This window comes from Macrobrachium nipponense, chromosome 20, assembly GCF_015104395.2.
Source record: "Macrobrachium nipponense isolate FS-2020 chromosome 20, ASM1510439v2, whole genome shotgun sequence".
In the NCBI taxonomy this organism is placed as follows: domain Eukaryota; kingdom Metazoa; phylum Arthropoda; class Malacostraca; order Decapoda; family Palaemonidae; genus Macrobrachium; species Macrobrachium nipponense.
Window position 1 is genome coordinate 26,325,734 of NC_061089.1, and position 23,764 is coordinate 26,349,497.

Genomic DNA, 23,764 nt, shown 5'->3' on the forward strand with positions numbered 1-23,764 from the left:
CGGGATGTATTACTCCAAATGCTATCAAGGCTGTTGGATTGAGTACCTCAGAGGTTGCAACATCAGGAATGGCAGCGATCCTACCTGCAAAAAATGTTCTATGCATGGGGAACTCTTCTATGTAAGTTACTGCCAATAAAAAAAAAAAAACAAATAAATAAATTCATGAACCGGAGAAAGGGACCTGCTAATAAAGGTCGATCGTTCTGTTATTTCATTTTGATAGTATGTACCTCTGTCGTATCCGGTTCTCCAACCAGCACACGTTTAACCAACCATATTAAAATGGCAGAAATGATCTCTTGATGTCTTCCATTACCAATGTTTTCGATGCTTTTCAAGAAAGCATATGCAAAATTATTTTGAAAAGAAGTTAGTAATTAGCCATCTCATATAACAAGATAAAATATGCGAATGCTACAGCATAATTGAAACATATCTATATTAATTATGCTTTTGTAATGGATAAGGGTAACATGACGCAGCAACAGAGCATATGTGACAGCACTTTTGCAACAAGAAATTTTCCCTTACCTGACAGTACAAGCAAAGTTCTAGCTTCTCTTTCATTATACACAAAAAACATTTAATACACGCTAGCGAAGTGGCTCAACAATACTCGTCATAAAGAAATAATAGATGTATCTTATTGGTGAAAAGGACAAGAACAAACATCGAATTTAATTTATCAGTAATGCAAGACTGACAGAAGACTTTCACTAGCAGCACCTACGGAGAAGCTTCCGTGGCCTTTTCCCAGCGATGATTTAGAAGGCCCACAAAATTAAATATGGGAGAAGCGGAAATATCACCTGCCATTGATTTCCTATTGGAGTGCCGTTTCTCCTTCCAGAGTCAGAGTCATTTAGCAATATTACCCTCATTGGTGTTCCCCTGTTTAAAGGGGTCGGTTTCTTACTCAACATCAATCTGCCCTACCTGTTCATTTACATACGGTATCTCTCAACATTTGCATGAATTAACAACAACAACAACAACAACAACAACAACAACAACAACAATAATAATAATAATAATAATAATAATGATAATAATAATAATAGGAAGGGCAACCTCTAGTATAAATGTTTAATTAAAAACCTTGGGTGTATCAGCAGAGTTTGAGTTATAATAAAGCTTTTCTAGTGATTCCTTTCCTTGTTTGGAAAAGTTCCCGTAATAATTGACATATTAGTATTTCACGAAAGGAAGAAACTCAGGAACGCCTTTCTTTTACGAGTATTAATATACCATTACCTATAAAATCACAGGAAATGTCAAATTCCCTCGCTGACGTCCCGCTACAATTCAATGCAGTTGGTATTAACGAAAGTGGATGATGTACTGGATTATACAGCAGTTCATATCAGTAAATTGAAAACTTTACCGATGGTGTGTATGCCCTCCCTCAGAAAAGATGAGTTGGATAATTAATGCGATTTTCTCCCACCGAGAAAAAAATTATTAGAAAAACATAAAAAAAAAAATTAACTATTAAATTCTGCTGAGGTAGTATGATTTCTGCTACCTTACATATTGTTCAATAGTTCCTCAACCCAATAATAATAATAAATCAAAATTCTAAGTATTCTTCTGACGACCACGGCAAGCTTGAACTGTAGGCATTTTTATTTACTTGGTCTGGAATCGTTTTTACTTTATTCAACTGTGAGCGTTTTTATTTTCTTGAACTCTGACCGTTGTTATTGGTTATTTATTATTATTTTTTTTTTGAACTGTGAGCGTTTTAGGTTTCTGTAAAAGAAAACTATTGTGCCGGCTTTGTCCCTCCGCACTTTATTCTGTCCGCCCTCAGATCTAAAAAAAGAGGTTAGAGGGCTGGAAATTGGTAATTTGATCATCCACCCTCCAATCATCAAACGTACCAAATTGTAATCCTCTAGCCTCAGTAGCTCTTATTTTATTTAGGGTTGAAGTTAGCCAAGGATCGTGCATCCGGTAGCGCTTTCCGGCGCCATGGGACGCATCCTCACTCTACCACACCTGGTGAGCAACTTACTGGAGAGCTGCCGGTCATAGTTGATGGTTTTACAGAAAACTCGATTACTTCGGCGCATTTTTTTACTTGTTTAAATTCACGAACTGTTGCGTTTTTATTTCACGAGCTTTGAGCGTTTTGACTTTCCAAGTAGTCCATTCAAACTTTCTAAAACCTTAATAATGTGTAATATTATTCTAATTATGGTGTATTCAGTTTAGACGCAAATACTTCTTTTATGAAACTGAAAAAAAGGGCAGTGATATATCACGAGGCTTCCATATCTCAACTCCTGTTCACTCTGGAGCATTTAAAGAAAAGACAGGAAGCCCCCCTTCTCTCTCTCTCTCTCTCTCTTACTCTGAGGTACAAATGAGGTTTCGCAAACCGGAAACTGCGGTAACCATGCGTGTACACGATGCGCGTTAGCACAGGCAAATACACACAAATAAACAAGCTCTGTTCCCTACGATAAAGCTCAGAGATTCTTAGCAAAAGTGCTCATATGTATCAATACTCTCTTATAATCTCAGATCCAGAGAATGTACAAATGAACAACACAACACGACTATGGTGTAAATTGAGGACAGTTTCTTAAACGATATCTGTTGTGCTTCGTTGACACAGAATAACGATTATCTGGTAGCTAGCCGACTGTGGCAGGTCGCAGTCAAGTTTGATTAAAGCTTGGGGTTCGCGTCATCATCATCCCAGTAAGACCAGATGATAACGCGAATACTTATACATAAGGGATCAACTCCCTTTTCGGTCAATGGCGTAATTCTATACAGCAGAAAAATAATTATACACACTATATATATATATATACTATATATATATATATATGTGTGTGTGTGTGTGTGTGTGTGTGTGTGTGCGCGCGCGCGCGCGCTTACTTTCCATGAGGAAACCATAGTAACATAGTAGTTCCTCTGCCGCACCCACAGATTGATTGGAATTAATTCATAGTATTTCCCCTTTTATGTTGAAGTGAGTCGCCGAATATAGGCACAGAGAGAGAGAGAGAGAGAGAGAGAGAGAGAGAGAGAGAGAGAGAGAGGTACATCCACCATGGTTAAACTAACAGTTTTACTACTCCACCTCAGGAAGTGGAAAGACCCCTTTTAGATTATAGGGCGTACCATATGTTTAGTACTGTCATGCAAGTGATTACACCATGCGTGGTTTGGATAGATTTTTTTCCTTCACAAACTTTCATCATATACTATAGAAAAAACAATAATTTTCTGACAATTTATAAAATTTATCCTCTCTCTCTCTCTCTCTCTCTCTCTTATCTTTTCTGTGAAAAGGGAAAAAGTCACAATCGAACATGTATTCCTTTGCAACGAATCAAATATTATAGCCACATAGTGAATACGCAAGTGGAAGTTAGTTAGCAAGTAAAAGGTTCCTACACTGTAAATGCTCTTCCCAACTGACCATTTCCTTAACACTTCTTCTAACAACTTTAATTTAAACTGAGATCCGTGACATTTTTTTTTTTCAATCGTCAGATTCCATATGTTATTCTTAGTAGTAACTCCGTCGAAATGTACACAGGGATCTCATCAGGAAACTGAGCTACCGGCAATTTAATCGATGACCATTATATCAAATTACCAACCCCCCTACCCCCACTAACGTAGCTGTTAAGATTTTATAGATTTAGTGAATTACACACCCATTCATAACAACGAGAAGCTTTCCGTACGATAAACCAACTCTATATATGGACATAGCCATCATGATAAGGAAATGGGAACATTAGGAAATGATGCTGTGCGTTACTACTTCACTCTCTGAATCCTGAGTTGCATTAAAGTGAAATGATAGGGAACCTGAGCCCAATGCAGAAAAAATGTAGAGAATCTCAATTTATATATATAAAAAATATATATGGAAATCAAGCTACCTAAGAATGGTTCCTCCATATATAATTCCAAGATACCAAGGGCATCTAATAATGAACTTCATAGGTACTATATGTATTTATATCGTTGGAAAAAAAAAAGCACTGTATTCTCCGACATAGAAAACCGCAGAGAGAGAGAGAGAGAGAGAGAGAGAGAGAGAGAGAAGAGAGAGAGAGAGAGAGAGAGAGAGGCATAAATCTAGGCAAACAGCTCTGGTGATGACCCTAACATTTACTACCAACAGCTGCAACGACAGCAAAATCTCTATTGCAGACAGCATCACACAACTTGATTATGTGCACAACTGCGTATAATGGCAGAATCGAGTAAACCATAAGGACTCAACCACGAGTGATGCACCCCTATCACAATCAAACATCTACACTTGAAAATGCCACTGAAGAGAGAGAGAGAGAGAGAGAGAGAGAGGAATATCACAAAATGACTATAAACGAAACATTGCCACTGAAGTATTAACGCAAAACGTCCTTTCTAATGAACAAAGTACTATTGCACACGAAGATCAGAAAGGAACAAAGTACTATTGCACACTAAGATCAGTCATTATTTTTCTACTTTGATTAAACTTGTATCATATGAAGATTTCCCTTGGCTATCCAGTAATGTCCGTATTTTTCCACCCAAAAGACTCTCTCTGGATCAGTGAATCCGAATGTAATTGTAATGCGCACTTGATCAAACAGTTTGTACTAAACATCCCACCCAACCTAGTTCTTTTTTTTCTGACACTGATCCAAAATAATTACATCGCTATAAATGCTGGTACCACAATGAACTAAGTTTTTCCAAGCACCATTAGACAGAAGACGTCAGCTAAAACATTAATTTTACCTTCACAATGATTCAGTGGTGGATGATCAGACGCCTCCATCATTACCATCCTTCATTCCACTCCAACACCCATAAAAAATACCGCAATTACAGAACGTCAATCACTCTCGGATCCAGTCATGATAGTCACTCAATTTCGAACGGAAATCTGTCCAACCGGCCGGGAATCACATGGCAAATAAAGGAGATTATCTTGCTTTTCACGGTAAACAAATCTTTTTGTGAATAGCAGTTGTTCTACATATAATTATAAAGGTTAACTTTGTACAAATATGACCACCGAGAACATCTTAGTGAACACGTTCACCCACAAAGACGCCAAGAAATTGTAAACTATTTTCCAAAAAGCAGCGTTTTAATAATAAGTCCGAAGGACAAGTATTCAAAATCGAATTTCTGGACAATAAAGTGCGAGGAAGAGAAGCGTGTCCGAGGTTGAGCGCACACCTTCAGCAATAATTCTCGACTAAGGCTGGGTAGTAGTAGGAGTAATAGTACTGTTTTGAAGTAAAACTGTGCAGGAGGTTAAATAACACTTGAAAGCCTAGCTAGGCTGAATAGGATATCCTAACACCAGCGCTTCCGTTGTCGTGCATTGTGTGGAGTAAAAAAAAAAAAAGGGGGGGGGGGAGAGGGGGGTCGACGACACTTCAAAACTAAGAGCTACCACACCGAAACGATCGACAGGAAGAGCTAAAGCTATCATTGGTGATGACGGTATTTCCAAGAGCAATGCGTGATAGATCTCTCCGCAATTAATATTGCCAAGGTTTGTGACTTTGTCCCTAGAACTGAGAAGTTCAGCTGACCATACACGTACGCGACTAGCATCAGGTTTGTCCTGCCGGCATTAGCGCGCGCTCCAGTCCGTTTGGGTATTATTGCTCTACGCATATTTTGAGAGGGCAGAGTTAATATGCAGTGGCCGTATTCTTTTCAGTCCTGTAGAGTCCTCATATAGTGAGTATTTAAATCATGACACCCAGTAAAAGGAAAAGTGCAATAATGATAATAACACTCCTGCAAGCAATACGAGCATGAAATATGCAAGAAAAATCGTAAAGTATTGGTGAAACCATGGCTAAGAAAGGGATTTCATCATATGACTTTATTGAAAGAATGAAAGGAAAAATAACCCTGAACTTTATAGCAATTATTTAAGAATAACCGAAGCTGTCTTCGGAGACCTTTTATTCCTTGTCTCCAAAATTAACAAAGAAAGATAAAGAGCAATAAATCAAAATACCACAACTTGGGCACATATAGTACATAGGGCAAAACTGCAGACTACTGAAAGGTAAGCAATAAAATACGTGTCAAAATAGGTGGGTCAACCCAGTCGTCCTGCTAGTCCATCTCCACACACAACACAGACTGGCGGGGGATAATGTCAGTCTTGGTTAGACTGACCTGTCCGGTTGAACATGTTGAAAAGATGAGAGGACTGGCTAGTCTCGCCAGGTTTGTCATTTTTACCCCCCCATACACGATACAGGTTGGCCGGTTCATGCCAATTCCGGTAAAATCAGCGTGTCAGTCCTATACGAGCATGGCTTGCTTTAGTTTGATAAGATTTCTTAGTTAACCAGCAGAATATCAGCCATATTCTACCCAACACCAATAAGCCTTGATCCAATCAATGGATGGAAAACCTTTTCCAAGATCTATTCTTCTTTAGCTACTGTATAGAACGAAAGACAAACAACAATAATTGTACAAGTTTAGACAAGAAGAGGACACTTACAGCATTCACATAAAATATCAATAATGCTAGTAAAAAATTACAATATATTCTCAATAATCCGAACTCAACAATTCATAATTATAAGACGAGATAAAAAATACCTTTGTCTTTTGTTAGAATTATGCTGGGATCTATCATCACCTTTGTCAAATGACAAGCAGAAATCATTAGGATATGCACTGTTGAAGGGGCATTGAATTTCCACATCAGTTCTAACTACAGAACTCGAAAATGGGTTAGGGAAACTTCACTGCATGCCCGCCACTGTCAGAAATAAATAAATTATATATATATATATATATTATATATATATATATATATATATATATACATATATATATATTATCATATATATATATATACATCTTTATTGTGAACTGAAATTGGTAGACTGACTGGTTGTAAATAATTTGGCATTACCACTACCAGTGTCATCAATTCCTGTTGATGTGGCGCGCGCGCGCGCACACACACAAACTGCTTATCTCATAAATGACGGTATCCGAGGACCACATCTTCGCCCAGTTAAATTATAAAAGTAAATTGCTCAACTAATCACGTTATTTCAATACCATATTGAGAGGCTCTACTTATTCAAACGAGCACGAAATTAATCTCAAAGGTAGTAATTATGTATGTATGTATGCATTATGTATGTATATACAATGTGCTTATGTATTTTTTTATTATTGTATTGTTTTCACAATAAAAGGATTAACCTCTATACATCTAATGCTTCAAGTCACAGCAAAAAAAAAAAAAAAAAAAAAAAAAAAAAAAAAAAAAAAAAAAAAAAAACTCGTTTTCAAAGCAAGGCTTCTATACAAGTTTTCTGGTTCAGAAAAAAAGGTTAGACTGGCTAGACCATCTTATTCTATATAAAAAAGGCGTATAAAGAAAATCTTTTTCCATGAAAAATTACTAAATAATAATAATAATAATAATAATAATAATTTGCCACACAAATCAGCATCAAATTTCAAACTTATAAAAATACAGCAATGACCAGAAATGTAATACCAGCATTACCTGAAATACTTACAGAGAGAGAGAGAGAGAGAGAGAGAGTCTATATGCAATTTATTCGTTACTCCATTTAAAATTCCGTGTGAGAGAGAGAGAGAGAGAGAGAGAGAGAGAGAGAGAGATCCCTTACACCCACTTTTCTCTGGGAGTTGTCTGGTTAGTGTCAGGGCCACACCCGCTCCACTACAACTCTGTACCTACCACACACCACACCTTTCGCTCAACGTATGCAGAGCAGACTCAGTTGGTGCATAAACAAGCATGTACACCTTCCGTTTCACTCGACTCTCCTAAAAGAAATCCCACTCTCATTTTTTTTTTTGTCATTAGCAAGCCTATCTATGGGGATGGCAAGTGCAGTGCTTGTTTTTTTTTTTTTTTTTATTCCAAGGCTTCCACAGTCAGAGTATCATGATCATCTTAATTTTACCGGTTTGCAGCATTTAAAGAATAAGGTTGTTTGCCCTACGACCCAATAGATGGATGTTAAAAGGGCTTATGTATTACCGGCCCCTGCGTTTTTCTTGGTGGTTACTTATTCAAATAATGAACAGAACAAACGTTGCTTAACTTCACTGTAAGATGCCAAAAATTTTATTATTGACTTTAATTTTTAAAAAATTACAAGGCACCTAACTTAATATCGAATATGCAGAACACAAAAACAAGAATGATTTAGGGATCTGTGAGTACAATTAAAGACGTCCTCGTCTACGTCATTCAGTCGTAAATATCTTCCTCAAGAATTACACTGAAATAAAGCTTTCAAATTTAAGGACTTGAAAACCAACCAAACGCGCTTCCATTTAATTAGATGAAAGCAAGAGGAAAAAGGACAATAAAGAGGATGCACCTTTAGCTAATGACTAACTAGTGAAATAGTGAACAGAGAACAGCAACAAGGATAAAGAAACCTAACCTGTAATGTCAATATCAGACGAAAAACTCGCGTTTTTAATGACAGCACCTAGCGAAAAACTCTTAAGGGATCGACCCGAGTATTAAATGCCTGAGGAGGCAGACGCCCACCTCTCTCTCCACTTTGCACTAAAGAAGAGAAAGAAAAAAAGGAAAAGAAGAGGAGTAAAAACCCTCGCTCGCTCTCTTTCATTGGTCCTGAACTTTTCATCCGGGTAGAGACACGCCGCCCAAACACTGGTCATGCAGCCATGCTGGTACTCTCGGCCAAAGGTGCGCAAAAACAGATATGGAGTAGGCTTGATGCTATCATTTCGTTATTTTGCTTATATGCATATGCATACAGTCATACATACACAAACACACACATTATATATATAATATATGTTATTATACCGTAGTTTAGAAATAATATATATTAAATATATATATATATATATATATATATATACTATATATATATATATATATATATATAGTATATATATATATATCTATATATATATATATAACATATATATGAAGCACCAGTTGCTCCGCAAGGAGAAAAGGCGAAATTCTTCAAGCGAATAAGATGGACGGTTCCCAGCTTTAAGGTCGCTATTCCTTACACATCAAGGAGGCAGAAACAAATAAACATGACTGTACGAAACGAAACGGCGCGTAGAGAGAGAGAGAGAGAGAGAGAGAGAGAGAGAGAGAGAGAGTCTATACAATATCGTGAAGGAATGACGCTATCAAGATTAATATTTCGAATGAAAACTGATCAAATAACACTTGAATAAAATTTCCTAAGCATTTTACGTTCTGAAAGAACTTTTACACCTACTTTCTTCAACCTTGATATGCCATGCAGCAGTATATTTTGAACAAAACAAGTTATCTGGAGCCAGTCACAAAACTTAACTGCTCACAGTGAACGACTAACGTCAGTAAGGTCCCCTCGTCAATGAACATAACCACAACAAATCAAAAGAACTAACGTTCAGATTGAGAGAGAGAGAGAGAGAGAGAGAGAGAGAGAGAGAGAGAGAGAGAGAGAGAGAGAGAGAGAGAGAGCTTGTTCCGGCAGCATACATTATATTATGTTGTTTGGATCTGTTGTGACAGTTATTTCCCGATACTAAAATTTCTCTCTCTCTCTCTCTCTCTCTCTCTCTCTCTCTCTCTCTCACACACAACACACACACCACACACCACACCACCACACACACACACTAAATAACTTTCCTGCAGATCCAACAGGAACACAACCCATGACCTTTGTTGACCCATAACGTGGCCTTCACCAGTCTTGCTAAGAATTTAAAGGTGATTGCTCGTAAATGATTCCCTGCACTTGAAGAATGACTAAAACTCAATACACCAAAAGCAGTTAATAATCCATATTAACTTTGACACTTCTCTAGGCCACTGTGGCATTAGATGGAAATGAAAGTCTGCCTACCAGTGATTGTGTAGAAAATCCACAAAGCTCGAGGAACTTTCTCTAAAATGGGTAAACATGACAATGAATCGTGACACAATTACCCACACTAATATTTCGACAAACTGATTGTTTGAAGTGAATGCAGACAATGAATGTTCAGCTGAAATTCCAAGGGGTAGAGGCAATGGCTACTGAAAGGTTTCGAAGGCGGTTCAGCACCTAAAACTTTCCCCAGAGAGAGAGAGAGAGAGAGAGAGAGAGAGAGAGAGAGAGTGTCAGTGTCCGTGACAAGTCTAACAGCTTTCGGATTCCAAAGAACACGAAATTCTCTCATCAGTCACCAAAAATTCCCTCGGCAGGACCGTAAACTTTTCAGTACGGCACGAGGCCTCTTGTGCACAGGCACAGTACATTATAAATTATTCAGAAAGACAGTCACTCATGCAAATGTGCTGTCTCCTTTCATGGATCAATAATAATCGTCATCATCACTACCATTATCCAAAAACGTTTCTTGATCATATATGCATTCAAAAGGAGAATGGATCCACTCTTAATTTCGATGATCTGTGAGCAGATCATTGCCCTCAATAGCAAGACTGGCATATGAAAGAGCTCCTAAGAAAACAGAAATGAGGTCCATGATCTATAAAACTAAACATAAGATACGGCAACTTTTCATATAAGGAACAACTAGAAAAACAGAACAAATCAATACTCTGGCAGAGAGAGAGAGAGAGAGAGAGAGAGAGAGAGAGAGAGAGAGAGAGAGAGAGAGAGAGAGTCACATAAATAAACATATTTGTAAAAAAAATGTTGCATGGACTAATGCCCCTGCAACCTGTGCAGTGTTGCTGACAAAGCAAAAGGAACCGACGAAGAAGAGAGCTTACGTCAATAACGGCCTTCTACTACTGCGGGAAAAGCTTTTCTCTAATATGCATGGCATATCCAAAAAATACGACAACGAAGTACAACTGCCACGTTAGTGAATACAAATCAAGACTGGAAAACGATCCACATCGAAGACGCCAATAACATTACTATAATACATTAAAAGACGTGAAGGGCCTTTAAAATATATTCATGCAACCCCAGTTCATAATATGCAGAGGACTTCTAAAACTTATCTATGCAACCCAGGATTTTATACAATGTACATGTATCCACAATGAAAAGAGAAAAGGGTCTTTGGAAACACTGGCATACAACCGTGAACAAACTCAAGGGAAAGACTAAAATAATATCAAACTATACGAGAAAAAGGACTAAAATGACTTCTACAATAAATGGTATCATCACCATCGCCTCAAAAGCTGCCTGACACAAAATTCAGTCTCATGTGTTTTCGAACTTTGCTTCTCAAATTATAGTTTTTCACTTGATTCCAAATGAAAGAAAACTGTGCAGGATATCATTATTCATATATTTTTTAAAGATCAAAAGTCACTCATTTGTAGAATATATCTATTCTAAACAAGATCTACAACTGATATTTGCCAAAATACTTAAGTAAGCAAGTGTAAGTGGTTACAGACTTTCTCGCAAAATCAAACAATTCTGTCATTTTAATAGTAAAAATAAACTTTCAAGTAATACCACCACGACAATAGCCGTATTGATTTATTAATATGCCACTTAAGAGTAAAATTGGTAAAAGATGAGACTGACAATGTGTTGCTAATAATGCATGAACAGAAGATGATTATCATGACTCTAAATTAAAAAGATTAAAATAAACCTTAAACTTCGTGCCAACTGAGGTATAGCTAAAGAAATGAAACAATGAGACCAAATCATGGGAAAACAAACAATCACATCTGAACAAGAGAAGTTGCCGCAGCACAAAAGTTATTCAGTTGTTATGCAATGTTTTTGTAATCCAATTACGAACGTTCCAGTCCTTTACAAAAACTTTCCTATTCCACGACTCAAAGGGCCTTACACGGATCCATACCTGCCCCCCCCCCAACCCCCCCCCACCAAAAAAAAAAAAAATAAATAAATAAATAAATAAACTTATAATCTATCAAAAAATTAGCCACATTCTTCAGGCTTCTAGAATTAATTACTCTTGACAGGTGCAGTGGGAACAACTTCGAGGACATTACTTTGGTTTTGTGACCGAGGAACAACAATGGCTGCCACCCTTGCTCATGATGCCACTGAACGGTTAGGGTTCCCGGTCATACGCGAGCTCATTAGATGCCGAGTGTGCCCTCGACGACATTCCTTATGCTGTACTTTCCAAAAACAGCACGACAGCTGCTGATGGATGTTTGTGTACAAAATACTATCAGTTCAAATTACAAGGGGGGGGGGGGGAGGGGGATAGTTAGCGATAATATACCAACATGTAAAGGGACGTGTCAATGATGCTTTTCTTCATTTTTATTCTGTAAATTTCACCTCGAAACTACAGAGGTTTTGCCCAGTGCACAGACAGGCATTTCCATTGACACTGCCACATATTATGTATTTGTTTTACAGATGACATTCTCTTTTGCAGTTTAAGGGCTACAGGATTTCATTTAGTTAAAAGTATATATCGAAAATCAATAGCCTATTACATTCACTCCACATAAAACTCTTCTTATTATAAATGAAAAGTACCTTTGCCAACAGTAAATGGTATCCCGAAGACACCAGTTAACAAGAAACTAATTCACGAGCATATTTAGGCAAGCAATAATAAAGACCATGCAGGCGCAAGATTCAAAGTCCAGTTCCTAGCCTTCTTTGCTCTTGAAGAGCGTTGGGCGTCTCTAAAGGTACGAAGACAAGGTACAAAAACAGTGATCTATCTATTCAACACAGCAATTGGACTTTTCCTACGTTTCGGACTCTGAAGTGTGAATCAAAATAAATTATTTCATGACACTGAGAGGTTGCAGGGTAAAATACTACAAGCAGTACTAAAACCATACAATTTGTTTTTCTTTTTGGTAGTTGCAATAAAGATTCCCCATATAAGAATCAAGCTTAATATAACATGAGCTGAATGTTATTCAAAGCGCGACTTGTCTCTAACTTTCGATCTCGTAGTATCTACACGTATCTCTAATAGCCAATCACTTGAATAACAAACTACCAAGTAAATGAAACCTCAGGTCTAGTCATAGATACGTGCACCAGAAACCAAATGCCAATCTTAAACCATTTAAGTGATAAACAACATGTAAAGCAGTACGCAGAACCGCAGGATTTAGATGATGATAGTATCTGTTGACTCACTGAGATACTAGAAACTTATCTTGATAATGAATCGAGAGCTACGATTTAAATAACACTCCCACCTTTTTAAATGTACCTGTAAATGTTTTTTTAAGCTGTGTACGTACAATAGGTATGTTATTTTCTTGGGTATTTCATGCACAATACTTAATTTTTTGTTTGTTTGTGAATAGCCATCTTATTTTCTATGCATTTTATGTATACTGTATCATAATTCTACCTCCACTGGGTGCCAAATAAAATGATAACATTGTTATTATTATAATACAAAAATAACGGCGAGACAATGAACATGAATGTTAAATAATTCAAAATACAAAAATAACGGCGAGACAATGAACATGAATGTTAAATAATTCAAATCCTTATTTCCGGTACCATCAAACACCATTGTGCCTTCCTATCACAGGTTTCTCCTTGGTAACGCGTGTAATTGTTGTACAGCGAATGGAACAAAACAGGATGCTACGAAACCACAAATAATAATAAGCCGGAAACAAAATGCTTTTACAAATGAGAGAGAGAGAGAGAGAGAGAGAGAGAGAGAGAGAGAGAGAGAGAGAGAGAGAGAGAGAGAGAGAGAGAGAGAGAGAGAATGTGGAGGCAAATACGTTTTTCACATTTCAATGTAATGAACCAAATCCTACTAGTCTACTAAACTGATACTTCTTACAATCAGCATCAAGCAACGACTTACAAAACTCATTTGTGAGTCGAATAAATGAACATTCCGAAACCTCATTGTGGAATGCTTTAGAACATTTTGATAACACACGAGGCTTAATCGATGGATCGACCTATGTTGATAGAAATCTTCAAAAAATATAATATGGGATGATGATGATTAAGACCCGATTAAGACACTTCAACTGTGTTATTTTTTCTTATGAACATATTGGTACATACAATAGTATTTTCTTAAGAACGCCGACCATATGCTGGGAAAACCTTGGCATATGCAAATGAGGTTTTCATTAACGAAATCCTCCTTATAGTCTCTTTGGCAAAAGCGCGAGCTGGCCTTTTCGCAAGTTCGTTGTCTATTTTTGTTGTTGTTGTTAAAGATACGAAAGAATTACTGCCGTAGTAATATGATTTGGCAATATATAAGCAACACCGTTTATTTCATCATTGCAAAACCCGTGTGGGAGGTGCAGTGAACTGACTTAAATATCTGTGCATTAGATTAGTTATATTTTTGCATATGGACAAATATTGTCAGACAGGCGATAATGCTTCAGTCTTTCTGAACTCTTTTCAGGTACACTTACATCGACTACACTTTGATTGATGGGTTTTTGTGAATGAAAAAAAAAATACCGCTACTAGTTTACAAAGTTGTTTTGAAAAAAAAAAACTCAATTATATACTGTTCTTCCTCTCCTGTAAGTGAGACTGAAGATAAGGATAAAAATTTAATATAAATGTTATTAATTTGAATGAGTTTGGTTACTGTTCCGTTATCAAGTTGTTTGCAAATAATGTTGGTCTGCAAATAGCGTTAGAATACTCGACAACAAAATCTGTAATTCGGTCAGTTGTTTTCCCCATGAATGAGAAACATCACAAATACGTTATTGAAAGTTGTTAACAAATGCTGATCTCCAATTGTTTGCCGAGATGTGAGTGTCTGGATAAAGAGTAATACAAAAATCTTAACTGAAAGGACAGAGAGGGGAAGGGGTGGAAGTGGAGGGGAAGGGGAAGGGGAAGGGGAAGGGGAGGATAACTGAAACACAATACTGTGGAAATAATTCAATGCCAACTGTGACGCAACATTGGTGAAAGCAGACACGAACGTAAGCCCTCCTGGACTCTCCCCACCCACCCTCCCTACTCAGTCCCTCTACCCCTCCCCCCTCCCCCCAACTCCGGCCTCTCTCATGAGCATGCATAATCATCTCCCCAGATCTCACTCCTCAAATACAAAAAGACTTACGGCTCTAAACAAACAGACATCGACATTAATATGCAGCAGGAGGTGCATGTTCCATTAATTCTCAATACTTGATGTAACTCGTATCAATGTCGGCTTCTAATTTACTGTTTTAACTTAAAATGTACTCTCTCTCTCTAATGTGTTTTATACATTAAATATATTAAAGTTAGTTGGAATGATTAAAACACATATGTAATTAGCCTTCACAGTACATATGACTTTTTGCTATTAATACCATCGAACAATGGTCCCTCCAGCAAATCTTAAAGGGACTACTTAGAAGAATATCCAATCAGCGACTTTCCTTCCAAAATAATGATAGGCGTCAACCAAACCATAATTATGCAGGGCAATTTGTGAGACAGCTATTCTACAATTAAAGAGGACCAATTAGGTCCCTCAGAGGGATCAGACCTCGCTTTGCAACAACATAGCTCGATGTTGATGTGGGATCAAATACCACCATCAGGGGACGGAATCTCCTTCTTCAGCTTCATTAAGAGACCCCCCTCTAGAATCTCGCTTTTGCAGATTCGCCGAAAAGGATAACACTGTTTCTTTTCAACTTGTTCAGTTTTCAATGGTCATCTCTTAACACTTACCAAATAACTTCAAGGTTCCCTTACCAAATATCTTGAAGTTTCCCAAAAGACTCTTACTGCTTACCAGATAAATTCAAGTATTCTTGCTTACCAAGTTTTCCATTGTATGCAAAATATCTGCAAGTTTCTTAAAGTAATCCCTTGCTGCTTACACACTTTCTTTGAGTTTCCCAAAAGTAACATCACAGTGCATACACTGAAAATCCTTTTACCACATCTGATAGACAGAATAATTTACAACCAGTAAATACCTAGAGACCTGAGCAACTCCCTTTTACAATAGGCTGTACATGGGCGAACAGAGAGAGAGAGAGAGAGAGAGAGAGAGAGAGAGAGAGAGAGAGAGAGAGAAAGTGGATCAAGTTATACGCATTCAATACAAACTTGAAAACGAGCACGTTATGTTTATACGGGTAGCAAGACAATACAATACCGCAAACACTATGGGTATAGGAGCTACTCGTGTCGCATTTATACTGATTCTTGGAGGAGTGTTCCAGACCTCGCTTTTTAAACCCTGAGCGATGGAAACGAAACTAGGAGGTAAGCAGCTTACCACGCCCACTTATACATGGAGTGATTGCGGAAGCTGAATGCGTTTTCAGCACGACCGGTTTTAAGAAAAGAACCTGTATTCCTTCCTCTAGATTTAGAGTTTTCCATTAGCCAAGAATGAAATCTCCTTAAGCATGAACTCTAAACTTAATAAATCTTCATTCAACGTGTTTCCCGCAGTAAATATAGAATATCGAACGGTTTTCCAGCTATGAATGAAAATAATACATAAAAACCTTAAAATTTAAATCGTAGTTCAACAGTGGCCCTATGTTAATAATAATAATAATAATAATAATAATAATAATAATATAATAATAATAATAATAATAATAATGACAGCAACATGTGGATTCTTTGTGATAGATTCGAAATTATGAATGAAAATAATACATAAAAACAGGATTCCCTTACACTTCATTCTCCAGCCATGAATGTTTCAAATACCCACATTTTAAATTCTAAATAATAATAATATAAAAAACTTGGTTTAACTGTGATCTTTTTCCAAAAATGAACAAGAGAAAAAGCAAAGCCTCGACCAACTTACGCAAGGAACGTTGAAGGAGATTCCAGATGTACAGACAAACGTCAAAAACACGAGGGTGTTGATCTTTGCAAGGGGCATTGTTGTCGACAGACGCAAAAACCAAACTGTTCCGTCACAGTCAAAAGCGTTACAAGTTTCTCTCAGGTATTACAACGGACTGGCATTCTGATAACTGACCGGAATCTCACACTGTAACGACATTCAAAATAATAACAACATACTATTCACATTATTCAGCATACGACACATAACTATGAAGCTGTCTTGTTTCCATTTCAGCATAGATATGTATATATATTTTTAAATTCTTCACAAAAGCACAACATACTCAACTCTCAAAGTAACTGGAGACCGCAATAATCAATGAAATAAAACTACGCTTCAACAAGATTTGTCAACAACCTCCTCACTTTCACTCTCAGTAGGAAAAACAAGACGACACATTCACTGAGTTGAATTATCTTAATTTTCAACATGTAAATATTAGAAGATGTGCACCGCATAGCAACACATTCAAAGGTTCCGCTTTGACATTTGGAATAATCCACACTAATTGCGTATTTACTAATGCATATATCTGCATCTGGCCAAAACAACACATGCAAGTGAAACAAATTCAGCTTAGAAAAAAAAAAGGGGGGCGGGAGGGTGAAGGAATGATCAAATCAGCTCATGAATCACATGGCAAGACAAGTGTCACAGGTGTGTGTGGTCATGACAAGTGTCCAACAACTAACTCCGCAGGTGTTCGATGGAAGCCGAGAGCGGAGCTAAACTGAACTCCGTTGTACGAAGTCCGTGTTCCTTCTCCCCACACACACATGCACACACATACACTCACACTGCCTCCTCCTCCTCCTCCTCCTCCTCCTCCTCCTCCAGCACCGCCGCCTCCCCCTCTACCTACTTACCGCTGCCACCCAACCACACTCAACCATTTCTACCAGTCGCAACCCCTTTTACAACACCCAGTCAAACCGAGATAGCTTATCGATACACGTCACTGGAGGCCACGTATCGCTCTGTATCAGCCTCGTCCCTCAGAAGAGAAGTTCGCAAAAGATTCGAGTTATAACAGAGGAAGAAGGAAAGGGGAAAACATACAGGTGTGGACGCGGTCATGAGTCAGTTGCCTCCCCCTCCACCCTCCTCCCACCCTAAATCCAACCCCATCGCAATTCCCTCCCCTCCTTTCAATCCTGCTCCGCTCGAGAGTTGCTCTACGATGGAGAAGTAAGAGGGTTATACTACCTGCCAACCCATCCACCATTATTACCCTATGACCAATGACTCCCCCAACCCCTCCGCCTTTCTTAATACACTTTTTTCACCCATCCGCCCACACATACACATACACCCACACATGTTAACTGGCGGTCACTTATTTACTGGGGGTAGGGGTTTAGAAAAGATGGAAAACACCTCTAGGATGTAATATTTTATATGAATACTACAGAAGATTATGTAGAATTATCAATGAACTGCCAGCGTCGTGATGACTTGACAAGAAAATAAAAATACATGTAGAGAAGTACAGTGAATTCAGACTCTCGAAGTAAACAACAAAGCATTTCGTTGGGAAGACAGAAGATACTCGTAAATGCTATCAAGATGACAATGGCAGGAAATAAGACGCAAAAGAGACAGAGCATAGAAGTGGTGGAATAACGGGAAAGGGTCACATGAGGAAGAAAATCATCAATAACAATTATGAGGGATGAGGCCCAGACATAAGGAGATGATATAAGGAAAATGAAACCGTAAAACCGGCGTCTATTGACCTCTACGTTGCTTACAAACATTCACCCAACTCTAAGGTTGGGAATAGAAAGTGTGTGAGCGCTTGTGTTTTACTGTACAAGCGAGCACGCGCGTCCCTGACTTTCCAGAGCTGTATAGTATTTTAATGCATCAAATAAAACCAAGTCATTCAGCTTGAGGTAAAAACTGGGTTCAAAGATCCTGCCACATTTAAAGGTTTTGGCTCCAAGGACACAACAATGTACGTCCATGCAACAGGAGTCAAAATGAGGAGTCAACTTCAAAAGTAAGTTTGATTCGTGATATAACAAATATTAACAATCGACATCCCCTTCTCCCTCACAACAAGATAACTGCTCACAAATAAAGATAATTGCTCACAAATAAAAGTTAATTACCTTACGAAATTTCCTCCTTCCATGATCTTTTGCTATCGTCTCTTACCTGCAAAAAGAAGAAAAAAATATTATAGAGATCGACACTGAAACATCTTACAGCTGTTACTGACAGACAGCAAGACATCAAGATGGCATACCCACGCAAGGTACTCAGAAAATAGTAGGCCAAAGATCGTTACCTGTTCACCGGACGTTTAAAAGATTATAACGAAAACTTTAACGGCCTCCCAGAGGTTTAGATATATGATATCAAATACCGAACTCAGGAAACTAAAAGATTACATAATTGTTACCATACCTCAGTTTGAAAAGGATACGGCTAAAATATACCACTTCTAACTGCCAAAATATGACCCTGACCATGAACCTTAAGGGGCCCAACCTTGTTAAATAAAGGTTTTTAAGCGAATCACCATTGACTTCTAAAATTAGGCGTAAAACAGTAAATATAATCATTATGGTATTGCTGGCAATGAAGCATTTAAAACTACCGAGTAAATGATCCTTACTTTGATATCCAGAAATTACTGTCAACCTGACTACACTATCAGGGAATTGACGTTCTGTAAGCAAACCATAAGTGCTGATGATTGTTACGAGACATTTACAATGCCCACAATATATGACCTTAACCTTTGATCTATGAATAAAACCTAGTTAAACACAATTATTAAGGAATCACATTTACAACATGTCAATATGAAGAATCAACAACAAATATGAATCTGGCTACAAAACACTTCAATCTCGAAATCTACGAACTTCAACCTTTAAAGGTCAAACTAGATGAACTTAGGTGAAATAATGTTATAGACCACTTTTACTAAACCTAGGACCTTACTATATTCGTATACAGCTTTCCAGTGAACACATAAGGCACCATCCCCACCTTGCACGGATGGAGTAGGGACCCCAAATTAAATTGAACTGAATATAGAATTTAGGCCATAGGCCAAGCACTGGGACCTATAAGGTCATTCATTGCTAAAACGGAAATTGACAGTAAAAAGTTTGAAAGGTGTAACGGGAGAAAACCTCTCAGTTCCACTATGAATCAATTGTTAGGAGAGAGTGGAAAGTAAGATAAAAGAAAGAGAATTTGAAAGGAGGTACGGTAAAATAAACGAAAGGGTTTGTAGGTAGGGGCTGAAGGCACGCTGCAAAGAACCTTAAGTAATGCCTACAGTGCACAGCCCGAGGTGCACTGACGGCACTAACCCCCCCTAAGTATTGTGAGTGATGACGGTACAATCACGATCTCTTTCAATATAAAAAGCTACGCTTCTCTTTGCGGTGGACAATATTCTCGACAAAACATAAAATGAATATCAGGAATAGTTTCCTAACTCAGGAAGCGAAAAGGGAAAAAATATGCCTCGGAATCATTTTGAAAATCGCAATTGGGGTCATTTTGAGTGATAAGAGTCTTCCGTTTCATTAATAGAGGTGACAACATTCTGTTCACTTGCAATGCACTTCCTTGTCGATTTCATTATAGCTTGTCTTACTTTACATTTTATTGAAAATAAAAGCTAAATGAACATCTTCCCAAAATGGAGCACTAAAGTATGTAAAGGAATTATGAAAAAATACGAATTACATTTGGGAACCGTGGACGAAATATCTTTAATATCAATACAGAAATGCCAATGGCAGTCAAATTCCATATGACGACCGACAGCATCTTATATAAATATTTTGTCTTGCAAATTTGATTGGAACTACCTTTCTCTCAGAATTAATTATCCATCCTACTTGTATGCCGAATGAAGTTAAATTCATAACGCTTAAATAATGTATTAACTTATGTTCATATTAGTCTCTCTCTCTCTCTCTCTCTCTCTCTCTCTCTCTCTCTCTCTCTCTCTCTCTCTCTCTCTCTCAGGTACATTTACTAAGATGAACTGTACTGAAATATAAATATTTTAAATAAAAAGACGGAAGTACGGGGTCGCTTCACCTTTTTATAAGAAAAAGAAGAAAAAAAAAAACTTTTGTAACACATTTAGAAAATTCATCCGAAACTCTCAACATGTATTTTAAATGGATTTTGCTCTGTAGTTTCTTCCTGAACGACTCATTTAAGCAAGACTAATTGCATTTCACAATGACAAATAAGCACGAGTCATGTCAGCTAAAAAAAATAATAAAAAAATAAATAAATAAATAATAATGTAACTTGAGAAACAAATGAATCTGCTGTTGTTGAACACCACTGCTCTCAATATAGGTTTACGTGACGTTTGCGTCGTCGCTCGACAGTTTACCTCTTATTTGAGAAAAAGGAAAAAAACTTTTCTCTTTTTTGTGTATCTATGACTCAACTTAGCATATTTTTTATGAGCAATTACATAAGCGAGTTTAACCTCCTTCCGGAACGGTTAACTGTTACTATGATTCCACCTATGGTATGAAAGGGAATACCATTACTACTGTATATGCATAGTACCTCCTGCGTTCTCCCCCCTCCCGTCCCCTTCTCCTCTCTCTCTCTCTCTCTCTCTCTCTCTCTCTCTCTCTCTCGTAGCAAGAGTGGCATTGCAAGTCACTTCACCCTGCAATAAGAAACAAGTAAATAATGCGCCAAATTTTCTTCGGCGCAATCGAGTTTTCTGTACAACGTATATAATGCTGCATAAAACAATCAGCTTTGGCCAGACTCCCGTGGCTATTCAGTCGCTCACCGGATCCGATAGAGTGAGGGTGCATTGCATTCCATGCCTCCGGAAACCGCTGCCAGATGCACGACCCATGGCTAAATTTAACTTTAGATCAAATAAAAACTACTGAAGCTAGAGAACTGCAATTTGGTATGTTTGATGATTGGATAGTGGATGATCAAAATAACAATCTACAACCCTCTAGCATCAGTAGTTTTTTTTAGATCTGAGGGTCGACAGAACATTAAAGCCGGTACAATTGTTTTCTTTTACAGAAAACTAAAACTGAGAGCCCTACCGATGTCACCCTCATCTCCATTAAGAACAAATCATTCATCAAGTCTCTCTCTCTCTCTCTCTCTCTCTCTCTCTCTCTCTCTCTCTCTTCGTCTCTCTCTCTCTCTCTCTCTCTCTCTCTCATGCTAGTAAGATAAAACCCGATAGGGACAAAATTCTAAATAAAAACAAGCCCTCAAGAAATTGCGTAGCTTCAACTTATTGTAATTCAATTCAGTTTAATTCTCCAAAAGAAAAAAGCGAGAGCAATATACAAAAGAAGACTTTCCCTTTTGAATAAATAAACCAAAGGCTGTATCCAATGATGTCACTACGAGAAAATAAACCAACATTGCAAACTGCGCGAGTAGCTGATCCATTTTGCCAGAAAAAAAAATACACTGCACACGTGAGACAGCAAATATTCTCGTGACATGACTAACATACACACGTGCATGTATGAAAACAAGCACGCTAACACACAGATAAATAAATATATATGAATATATATAATATAAGAGATTAGGATAAATAATAATAGCTCCCGCATCCATCCTTAACCGCAGAAACAAGCAAGAACTTAGAAAACCTTCATACTAATAGCTATTTTACACGTTACACAGAACGCTATGAATACTATCTTACACGCTTTCTCTTGCTTCCAGAACATCTACGCAGCACTTTCTAAGGTTTCCTTTCCTCTTTTTCGGATCAACTTTTCGACATTCTTAAACACCGTTGGAAGGAAGGAGATCGTCTTGTAAGTGTTACAGCCCACACATGTACAGCCCTTTACAACGTCCACAGCACTTTGTAACTTCATCGTCTCGGAAAACTCTATTTACAAATTAAAACGATAAATTATGCCGTGCTTGGAAGGACGAATACTAGGGAAAGCAAGCACAAACACAAACTAGGATCTGTAACTCTAACCGTCAAGATTAACTTGGTTTATAAACTAGGTCTGTTCAATCACATTCTGCCAAAGGAAAAGAATACCCTCTGAACAATGTAACATCACCATCGCCACCAACACCGAGGCACCAATAAATAATTTAATTTAAAAGATTAATGGAATTTTACGGGGTAAAAAAAAAAAAAACAAACTGCTAAACGTTCTCTGATAAAGCAGACAAAAAGCTCGTAATTCCGCCATGCAGATGCATCATGTGCTGCTCTAACCTAAAACGTAAAACGAAACGCAAAAGAACCGTCTATATTAAAAAACCAGGTATATTTATTATCATCCACATAACAGTTTTTATTTACTTAAGATTCCTTTAATCACCAAGAAATCATGCTATGAAACATAATCTAACAGGAAATTAGTTCCTCTAGTAAAATCTTTTGTTAATATTTATGTTATAAACCGTTCTGTATTCGATGCTTTCTGTCTCTCAAAACATGAGCAAATTGTCCAAAATTACATAAATCATAAAAACATGTCTGTCAGTCAAAACATATCATAATTGTTTTTAGGTTTTAGAGCTTACCCTTAATGAAAAAATTTATATATAATCTATTATGCATGAAAAGAGGCTTTTCTTTTTCGAAAATGGTTAAATGAAAAATACTCTTTGGCAACAAATATTTCTTTTCCTATGAATTGGAACTATTAAAACCGTAACTACTTGAATACGCATTACCGCACATATGTTTCTCCTTAAGACACAGCTCGAAAGGACACAAGGATTTCAACGGCACTTAAAAATTGCAAATTCCTGTGGTGGAGGTTATTCGTTAGTCTCCTCTCACCCAACAACACATATCGGACTTCCCTTGAAGGGTTTCACATATTCATTAGTACTCGTACTTGCACAGGCTATTACTACATGCCTAAAATGAAAGTTGACATTGATACTCAAATGAGAGAGAGAGAGAGAGAGAGAGAGAGAGAGAGAGAGA

General features: G+C 37.5%; 1 protein-coding gene across 7 annotated transcripts in view; it reads right to left on the reverse strand.

Moving 5' to 3' along the window:
• Positions 1-23,764, reverse strand: part of LOC135223713 (myocardin-related transcription factor B-like) — a 161,907-nt gene that overhangs the window by 35,228 nt on the left and 102,915 nt on the right. The window contains exons 1-2 of one of the 7 annotated variants that reach the window (XM_064262495.1): positions 17,502-17,621; positions 16,765-16,953 (exon numbers count right to left, since the gene is read on the reverse strand). The exons of 4 other annotated variants lie outside the window; for them this stretch is intronic. Coding sequence is in view for 1 of the 3 variants with exons in the window: in XM_064262472.1 (XP_064118542.1) it covers positions 4,768-4,816 (49 nt within the window). In the remaining 2 variants the exon portion in view is untranslated. Of the gene's footprint in view, positions 1-4,767; positions 4,823-16,764; positions 16,954-17,501; positions 17,622-18,923; positions 18,947-23,764 lie in introns of those variants that run through there. 2 more of the 7 variants (XM_064262507.1, XM_064262472.1) reach the window with 2 other exon arrangements.